Here is a 10,450-nt window from a genome sequence, read left to right on the forward strand (position 1 = left end):
TGTCAGTCTGCATTACTGCGTTTGTCAGTTGAGAATAGTTTTTTGTCTAGTCGTTGTCATGCATACATTACAATTATGAGAATACAACTATTTATTAAAAAGTAAAGAGCGCCAACAGACCATTACAAGTACGGTTAACATAGAACTGAATACAAACTAATATTCGTTGTGATCCATACAATAAAGTTCAATTGAATTGGTTTGGAGGTAAGACCACAACACTTTTGACTGCTTTTTCCCAATGCCTAAGGGTTGGAATAGGATTGACCGTCTCAGTTTGATAAGCATTTCGATACACCACTGTACTTAACTTTAAATTTACCATTTAATGGATTTCTGCAATTTCGAGTCTGTGTAGTGAAGCTATAGCATGCTCACAAGGTATACTGCATTTTTGCCATTTACCGCAACTACAAATACCATGGTCTAATTGGACATATTCAGTTGTTGAATACTTAGTCCCTTCATATCTATCGCCAACAATATGCGTAATCCTACAACCATCCGAGTGGATAAATCTTTTATGAATCACCTTAAGTGCATAAGGGGTTAGAAGATTATGGAAATCCCCTGTGAAATCAACTGAATCAATAAAAAAAAACTTATAATGTCAAAATGTATAATAACATATCAATTCACCATTTTAATGATGTCATAACTTATAATTACCTCCAAATGCAGCACGTCGAAGATACACTGCTTGCATCGAGTCATGAACGATTTCAATGATTGTTGTTATTGGAAACTCATGCATGTTTGTTTTAAACCAATTGACAACATCGGGAATGTCAATGAATTTAACATTGAAACGTACTCTTGGAAAACAAGCCCATACCTATTTTGCAATGGGAATATTGTCAAGCCAATGAAGATCATTCCCATTAACCTCATTTTTTAAATTGTTCAAACATGCATAAAACTGAGATAAATTATACGCTTTACACGTCTTCCAGAACAACTGCTCTGCGACTGTATTGTTTTCGATGGAAGCGCGTATTTTCTTGGCTATATTTTTACAAAAATATCCATGATATGAATCAGGGTAGACTCTATGGACTGCAAATTCTATAGAATCAGACATATGGCTTATGAAACCAAATTCTGTATTGTCACCTAAACAGTATTTAAGCCTCCTCATGAACAATAACCATGAATTGTCACAGTTTATGGTTCCCAAGGCAAACGCTATGAGAAGGGGGTTCATGATTTCCATCTAAAGCAACAGCAATGTACATGTATGTTACATACGCCCCAATTAGAGGTACTTGACCAACGAATATGATTGGTATCATAGACGTGAGAAACATACGAATATGTAAGTCAACATAAGAATATTAGGCATATAACAACTTGAAATAACTAAATATTTATTTACTATAAGGGACTACATACCACGCATCCCAATGCCACGAAACAAATTTGGAAACGATTGTACTAATCTTTCATAATGTACGTGAAGGTGTTAGGATTGCTTCTTTGCAGATTATGGAAAAAAGTCGGTAGGCTGGAGAAAGTTTTCCTTAGTACCTGATTGACTGAACTCATTTTCACAACTTTCGACACCTTGTAAATTTTCGTCATGGTTGTCCAATTTATAAGGAATTAGCATACATTATTCCACAGAACTTACTTGTCAGTCCGCGTAAATGTCTTGTCATTACGTGTAACTTATTTGTCAGTCCGCGTAACCTGTTTGTCAGATAATGTTTTTTGAATGTATGGTTTTGTAACATTTGTTGGTCAAATATTTTTTTGTAAAATAAAGGATAAATACCATATTACATTTAAATAAAGAAATACAAGAACAATACAAAATGCAGTTCTAGTTAAAAAAACGGTACATTTTTCAAAAGATTCCAAGGGGCTTCAAACTCGAAACTCTGTCCGTTGCTAATGGATTTGAATTCGTCTTTAGCCGCCTCCAAGATCTCTTCCTCAGTATCATTGACATGATCGTATTCAATCTTATTATAAAGATCGTTGAATAACACAACTTCCGTTTTCAATTCATACCATTTTGCAGCTATATCAAGCGGGTTGCGATGGTTTTGTATGGTGGTTTCAGCGTCAGTGTTGAAGGTACTCGTTAGTTGGACGAAAAACATTTTATCCTCCAAACTGGTGTTCTCTTTGACATTAATATATGCACGAGCTAGAAGGAAATATTCGTTAGCGGTCCATTGGTTTGAACCCATTGTAAAACATACAAAGCACATGAACTAAAATACCTTAGATGAAGTGATACATTGTTGTTTGTCGTTTTATATAGACTTGTTAGTCCGCGTTACTGTGTTGTCAGTCCGCGTTACGGGTTGTCAGTTCGCGTTACTGCGTTGTCAGTCCGCGTTACTGACTTGTGAGTCCGTAAAGCGAATGCTCAGTCCGCGTTACTGACTTGTGAGTCCTCAAAGCGAATTCTCAGTCTGCGTTACTGACTTGTCAGTCCGCTTTACTATGTTGTCAGTCCGCGTTACTGACTTGTCAGTCCGCAAAGCGAATGCTCAGTCCGCGTTACTGACTTGTCAGTCCACGTTACTGCGTTTTCTGTCCACGTTACTGACTTGTCAGTCCACAAAGCGAATGCTCAGTCCGCGTTACCTATCCTTTTATATATCGTAAATCACGTATCTATACGTCCAAGTTAGAGATAACGGATCTCTTCATAAAATGACATCCAATGTACCAATGTCTTCTAATGCAGGTAATCTGTCTAATGCATCTGCTCCAACAAATGGTGCATCTCCATGGACGACAACATAGGTGTTGCTCCTAACATGATGTTGGATTACTATTTACGAGGGTCTGCCGGTAATGGCTCCCCTTAATTGCCTTGTTAGTGATGAATGGTCCCGCTTAGTAGCTTTGTTCAAATTTAAAGTGGGACAAGGACAACAACGACTAAAACTCGATATTGTTAGTAAATGGATGGATTTAAAGACTAAAGTCACATGATACAATCGATGCTACAATTATGAGAAAATGCTATGCTCTGATGCTGATGATGAAGAACTTCTTGAATACGTGAACGGATACGATCTATGCCAGTTTGATGAAACTAAGTTCGAGTATACAGACGTTTGGAATCTGGTTAGAAAAAAACCTTTTTTCATGTAGACGAATCTTTTATTCATAATGTTCTATGTAATGTTTGTTAGTCGTTAATATTTTATTTGTAATGTTCTATGTAATGTTTGTTAGTCATTAATCTTTTATTTGTAATATTTTATGTAATGTTCTACTAAAAACAAGTCTTTCATAATAATGTATACAAACTACCAAACATCAAGTTATTTAGTATCCCAAATTATATTTGTCATCCTATTTCTGTAGAGAAATTATGCATCTCTACATGGCTTATCACTCTTCACCGATACCCCTGAAGCAATCATTTCCATAAACATGCATACGAATACTCCACAATCCCCTCTTTCACTAATATATTCTTGTTGTGGTGCATCTGAAATATCAATAAACTCCACAACGGAGTCAGCTGAAACCATGGAACACCCCTCTTTCGTTGCGGCCTACCAATGGGAGTCATTTCTTTTGTGTGATCTTCACCTACGTCCGATGACTGCTCAACATGCGTAGGTGTAGGCCCAAATTCCCCCTCCAAACCATGAGTCCCGATATCATCATAGTCAAAATACGTATGATGTTGATATTTTTCTTCCTCCTCTTCATTTATCATCTCTTCCTCCTCTTGAAACCCCTGTCTAGTTCAACATTTGTGTCTGGTACATCTTTTTTCTATAATGCACAGTCTACTTTAGAAGTTAACTCTACCACAACGCCTATGAGACGCTTCACTAATGCCTTTGTGCTCGTCTTCTTCTTCTTTGTCAATCTTGATGTGTCGTTTGACATATAACTAGTTTCAAGATGTTGTGAGGAAGAAGCATTTGTGGCAGATTCAGTTGTAGATGTTTCTATTTCGGACTTGTACATCCTTCTTCGAGCAGGCAAGTCAACATGAGGTGGACTATTTGGAACAGGACTATGTTGTCGTGGGGGAGACTCTATAGGGTTAAGAGTCCAATTGGCATAACGAACATAAAACGGCAACATCAGCTCCTCCGGGTTTGCCACGACATTAATAGGTTGGTTGTTTGGTTGAAAAAATCAGATGGTTAGTTTAACATGAAAATACATTGAAATTTGTAAATATAAATTATTCTTAATATAAAAACCATACCACAAACACGTTAATTATTCGACAACATTGTTCCCAATTTAACGGTGTTTTACTTCTCCACACCGTCATCCGTGGCAATTCTGTCGGCGTGCGTATATAAAACATGGTTGCCTCTAGGAACGTCTCCAAAATCCATATCTATGAAAAAAAAAGTCATGATACAAACTTATTATATAATACAAAACGAAGTTCCAATTTTTATTGTATAAAAAACTAAACAATCATAACTATTAAAATGCATTAGAAAGTAACCTTAAACGGAAGCATAAAACCAGGAACGGTATACTTGTGTCCTTTCTTTGATTCGGGATTCGCCTGCTTAAATTGTCTAAACTCTTCTATTTTCTAAAACATTCCACGCATCATACGTGAAGTATATTTCCAAAAATACGTACCCCATGCACACCTGCAATTTTCAATTTATTAATTATAATTAATGCATGGCATAATACTGCGGGCATTCCTGTTTTAAATGTAATACCTGTTCCAATTATCTATATTATCAGCAAGCTTGTATACTACTGTAGGAATGCCCGTTTTAACATCCCGTCTGTGTAGACCCTTCAACATAAAAACAAGTTGGATAAGCATCACAACATCTTCATCTTGTAGTGCCGAATAATTCGGGGACATAATCAAGTCTTCTAAATCTTTCAGCTGCAAACGTGAATCTGAAATATCTAGGAACAACCGAGCACGGAGCTGTGAATTTGACTGGCCCTTTTCGTCATAGAGTAAATCCACATAAGGACCAACTTTTAAACCACAAATCAGAATATATTCAGTTTCACCAAAATCCAACTAGATCCCTTGTATATCAAACAGAAACCTCCCCATTTCAAATATTGGTTGAGACCTTACTTCGTGCAACATCATTATATGTACAAGTAATGGATCACCATGTGGGATATGCATTCCTAAAAATATTCCAAAGGGGGAAGCTTCGAATAATACTCGTTGTGATTGTGTTAGGCGCGGAAAATACTTTTTAATCATAGTCCCAACCACGCCTTTCAAAGTTAACTCCGCTTTTTGATTGAGATCTTCGTGCTACACAGCATATATATATATATATATATATATATATATATATATATATATATATATATATATATATATATATATATATATATATATATTAGGACATTTAAAACATTACTAATTGAAATAAAAAAAAATATATATTAATCCATTATGAAAAAAATAGCAACATACTTAAAAGTAGAATTTTTTTTTTGTCAACAACCATCACTCCGCGGAGGCTAGAGCTCATTCCGCGGAGGCAACTCTGCGGAGTGACATTTAACATATGCGGAGGGACCAATTATTCGGTTATAACATTCCGCAGAGGAAGACATCACTCCGCGGAGCAAGCTCTGCGGAGTGACGTCCGCCTACGCGGAATGGATCATCTCCAAAAAACGAAACTGTTAATTTTTAAACCTAAAAATCCGAAATCTCTATACATATTCAGTTTAATAAAATGGGGTTTCCTCTAATTTCAATCATATTCGACATTAAGTGTAATGAGAACTTGAGAAATACCCGGGAACCGTAGCCATCTGCCATAACATCGGGGAATTCGGGCTCCATCGGTGACGGAAGGAGCTCCACGACTCGATTTCACCGGAATTTGAAGTCCTATTAACTTGAAGTCGTCGGCGCCGGAGTTGAAGTCTTCGCCGGAGTTGAAGTCGTCGTCAGATTTGAAGTCTTCGATCAAACCCTCTGCGACCCGATGCTGAGTGACGAAGACGAAAGGGAACCAGTGGGGACCAAAAGAGGGGATTCTTTTTTGTCAAAAAAACAAGGTTGAAATTACGAATTTACCCCCGCTTTGCGGAGGTTTCATAGTTCCGCGGAGGTCTGCAGAGGGTCCTCCGCGGAATGCATGTCTATAGGTGGAAATTTCGTTTTTTAATTCTAAATTTATAAATTTGCCCTTATATTATATCTATTAGTGGTATTTTCCCAAAACATAAAGTTTATGACTTTCTTGTCAAATCATTGAAAATATTGGGATTTTAGTGTATTTTCATAGCCCAATAAGTTTTAATTGTGATTTTCTTTGCATCACCATTTTTTTTTACCATCATCATTTTTACCATGATACAATCACAATAAGAGAAAACAGATGCAAAAGAAAGAACGAAAGAGGATGAGAAGACTAATAAAACATTCTTCTTGGTTCACCGTCAAATCTTGAACTGATAAGTGGAGACATATTATATAAACACAAACAGCACACGTTTAATCAAAAGGGTGTGAATGTTGAGAAGTTGGACATATTATATAAATACAAACAACACAAATCTATAAACACAAACAACACAAATCTAGCCAGTAGTAGCAGCAGCGACATCAATGAAATCGAAGTTGGTTTCACAACCGTAGTTTGGTCATCATATCTAGTTGTTCAATTTATAATTTGTCTTTGAACACCGAACCTAGCGTCTTTGTTTATCTATAGAACATTGTTTTACTTTATAAAGCAACAACAGATTTTATAAAACTGTTTTTCTTATACACAAGACAGAACGAAAAAAAATGCAGCTATAGTTTTTTTTTCATGCTCGACATGAAATTGCTTAGAAAATCAGAAGCAATTTACCTTTAAACTGCATAAAAGTTGGCGATGGAAAACTTGCACAGCTCATCAAAATAGTTTTTATAAAGTTGAATAAACTAAAAAACCTTGAGCATTTGTAGCCAACATAAATAAATTGCTGAAATTGTAAAAAAAAAAAAAAAAATATTTCTTTTTGTTTTCTTAGTCTCGACACAGTGGAACAGTAAGAATACAAAGAATTTGAGATTCAATCCCAAGCTTTCTTTCATAAAACAACATCAAGCTTTCTATACTTTACAAAGTTTTAGTTATAATCACAAGTAACAACCGATAATTATCTGTGCAAGTTAAAACTATGATATGATTACACTCTTCCTTTTATATAAAATCCTACTCTAATAAAAGAGTACCTATACAGCTATGCTCAACCTTTCCCCATCTATTTTTCCCGCCTATAATTTTCATTGTGAAACACCAATAATACCCTTCTGTCCTTTCTATTCAACAAGATAGAAGTAGATCAAAAAAAAATATGAAACAAATTAAACTTTCTGTTTTCTTTTCTGTGCGAGAAATCTGCTCCCAAAATTTCTCATCTCTATAAATTTAAATCGAAATTTTGTCATTTCATCAAGGATATCCCAAAAATTTAGGAACGTAATTGATTATCAGTATTTGTACGATATCATATACGCAGCTTCAATTTGATTTTGTTCATGTTTCAATTTCTAGGGAATATGACTTATCAAGGTAATTAACTTTTCGGTATGTTCACATCTGGGTAACTATCTTTTTTTTGTACATATCTACGTAACAAATTTTTTGGAAGTGTTCACATATGACCATTATAACCTGCTATAGCAGGTTAAATCCTAGATGTGAACGCTTTTAACAAATTTGTTACTTAGATGTGTAAAAAAAAAAGTTACCCAAATATGAACAAAACGAAAATTAAAAATTAAATTACATGAATGGTCCCTGTGGTTTGGGGGAATTTGTGGTTTTGGTCGCTAACTTATTTTTTTAACTTAAATGGTCCCTACTATTTATTTTTGTTGCGCGTTTGGTCCCCGTCTTACCTAAAAATACTATTGTGCCCTTTATTTTTTTTAATTAATTTTCTTATCTATGTATTTATTTTTTACATATTTAAAAAAATTAATAGACCACACATATTTGTATCTCCTCGGATGATCCCTACTATTTATTTTTAATTAATTTATTTTTTTTTAACTCGGATGATCCCTACTGTTTATTTTTGTTACGCGTTTGGTCTCTGTCTTATCTAAAAATACTATTTTTCCCTTATTAATTTTTTTAATTAATTTTCTTATTTATGTATTTATTTTTTATAAAAAAAATTAATATACCCCACATATATGTATCTCATCACCGTAAACCTGAAACCACATTTGAGAAATTTAATTTGAGTCTTACCATTCACCATCTCATCTCTGATCCTCCCTATCTTCTATTTCTTTTCCATCTTTAGTAACATCGACGTCTTCACCGTCCTTCTTTTTTTTGGTACTTCAACTCTGGCGAACCAACACCATAACCTACTGTCTCTTCATCTTTAGTGTGTTGTTGTTGATTCGACGGAGTTGAAGAACCGAAAAAAGAAGTGATGATGAAGACGTCGATATCACTAAAGATAAAAAAAATAAATAGAAGTTGAGAAGGGTGAAAGATGGGATGGTGAGGAGATACATATATGTGGGGTCTACTAATTTTTCTTAAACATATAAAGCATAAGTACATAAACAAGAAAATTAATTAAAAAATTTAATAAGGGAAAAATAGTATTTTTAGATAAGACAGAGACCAAACGCGTAACAAAAATAAAAAGTAGGGATCATCCGAGTTAAAAAAAATAAATTAATTAAAAATAAACAGTAGGGATCATCCGAGGAAATACAAATATGTGTGGTCTATTAATTTTTTTAAATATGTAAAAATAAATACATAGATAAGAAAATTAATTAAAAAAATAAATTAATAAGGGCACAATAGTATTTTTAGGTAAGACGGAGACCAAACGCGCAACAAAAATAAATAATAGGGACCATTTAAGTTAAAAAATAAGTTAGCGACCAAAACCACAAATTCCCCCAAACCACAGGGACCATTCATGTAATTTAATTTTTAATTTTCGTTTTGTTCATATTTGGGTAACTATTTTTTTTGTACACATCTAGGTAACAAACTTGTTGAAAGCGTTCACATCTAGGATTTAACCTGCTATAGCAGGTCATAATGGTCATATGTGAACATTTCCAAAAAGTTTGTTACCTACATATGTACAAAAAAAAGATAGTTACCCAGATGCGAACATACCGAAAAGTTAATTACCTTGATAAGTCATATTCCTCAATTTCTATTACAAAGCAAATTCGTAACTCAAAAGTTATAGAACACCGACATCAACACAAAACCCAAATGACACGTCGATTTTAATTCTAGGGTTTCAATTTTAAGATTCAAGCATCACCTGTGGATGTATTATTGTGGTCGTCTTTCTGTGGCCTCTTCGCTCTCCCCACTTCTCCTCCTACCTTCGGATGTTAAAATGTGATTAGTTTATGGTTTATGTTAAAATTTCGTGTTCCTTTCACTGTTATTAGTATTAATCGTAGCATTAAAGGCATGAATTTATGAGTTATATCACTTTTTTTTAAAGATTGCGGAAGGTATGAATATGCCGTTGATGCCATAATAAGGTTACTTTGCTTTTTGTATGATTATATGATCACGGATTTGTTTGTGTCAGTTTTAATTTTCGTTCGGTTAGTATTATCGGTACCACACTACAAACATATTGACATTTAGTGGCATACATTTTTAGTGGCATAATTTTTTTTGTGCCGCTATATTATATTTTTAATTGCAGATTTTATGTCTCACTATAAATATTGATAGATTTAATGACACTTAACATTTTATGTCACTGATATTTATATTTATTAGTGACATAGTGATTTAAAATACCATTAAAACTTTTAAATTTTGTATCATACAAGTTATTATATGCCACTAAAATTTTAAAATTGTGCCACTAATATTTTTTTTTTCCTTTTTTTAATCTGTGTTTTAAGTCTAAAAGTTGTAAAAAAGGAAAAAACAAAAGCCCCATTGTTTCTCTGTGAAAAATACAAACGTGAAAAAAAAATCAAGGAAAGAAAAATGGTCTGCACCGGTTTTCTGAAGTGGCTCTAAATGAAAACTAGAAACACACGGAATTTAGTCTTCCCATCATGGTTGCTCATCTATATCATCTTCCGCCATTCACAGTAACAGTTATAGAAGTCAAATATAAATGGTTTGGGCTAATGATCTGTGATTAATTGTAATGGGCTAAGATTATGTGAAAGTCCATAAATTATTGGTCCAAATAAGTTATGGATCATAAGCCTAAGTGTAATAATTAGGGTTACATGTAACTTATGTAATTCTACACTATATATGTAACCCACTAAAGCCAAAATCGGACCAAGGGTGGTTTATTCTAAGAGATGGAAGATTTTGTGCGCTCCATAACCTCTCTTATCATTCTCCATTTGTTCATGGTGTTTGTGACTTGTTTAAGGCAGCACACTTGGGGTGCTAAGCTTTTGAAAGGCCAACAACTACAAACTACAAATAAGAGGTATTCTTCTAACTAGTTTTATGATTCATGTACCAAATTT

General features: G+C 34.1%; 1 protein-coding gene across 1 annotated transcript; it reads right to left on the bottom strand.

The window, feature by feature from the left end:
• Nucleotides 1–325: 325 nt before the first annotated feature.
• LOC111886963 (uncharacterized) lies at nucleotides 326–1,213 on the bottom strand. Its single transcript, XM_023883195.1, has 3 exons — nucleotides 887–1,213; nucleotides 670–835; nucleotides 326–582 (listed from the first exon to the last, which is right to left on the bottom strand). The coding sequence occupies exons 1-3, from the start codon at nucleotides 1,211–1,213 to the stop codon at nucleotides 326–328; spliced, it is 750 nt and encodes a 249-aa protein (XP_023738963.1).
• Nucleotides 1,214–10,450: the final 9,237 nt, after the last annotated feature.

Source organism: Lactuca sativa, chromosome 8 (genome assembly GCF_002870075.4).
Source record: "Lactuca sativa cultivar Salinas chromosome 8, Lsat_Salinas_v11, whole genome shotgun sequence".
In the NCBI taxonomy this organism is placed as follows: domain Eukaryota; kingdom Viridiplantae; phylum Streptophyta; class Magnoliopsida; order Asterales; family Asteraceae; genus Lactuca; species Lactuca sativa.

Excerpts from the sequence above, each read along its gene's own strand:
- LOC111886963 (XM_023883195.1), bottom strand. The coding sequence starts at position 1,213 with ATGGAAATCATGAACCCCCTTCTCATAGCGTTTGCCTTGGGAACCATA. Across the intron at positions 836-886 it reads TGAACAATTTAAAAAATGAG|GTATGGGCTTGTTTTCCAAG; the intron begins GTTAATGGGAAT and ends ATTGCAAAATAG. Across the intron at positions 583-669 it reads TCGACGTGCTGCATTTGGAG|TTGATTTCACAGGGGATTTC; the intron begins GTAATTATAAGT and ends TTATTGATTCAG.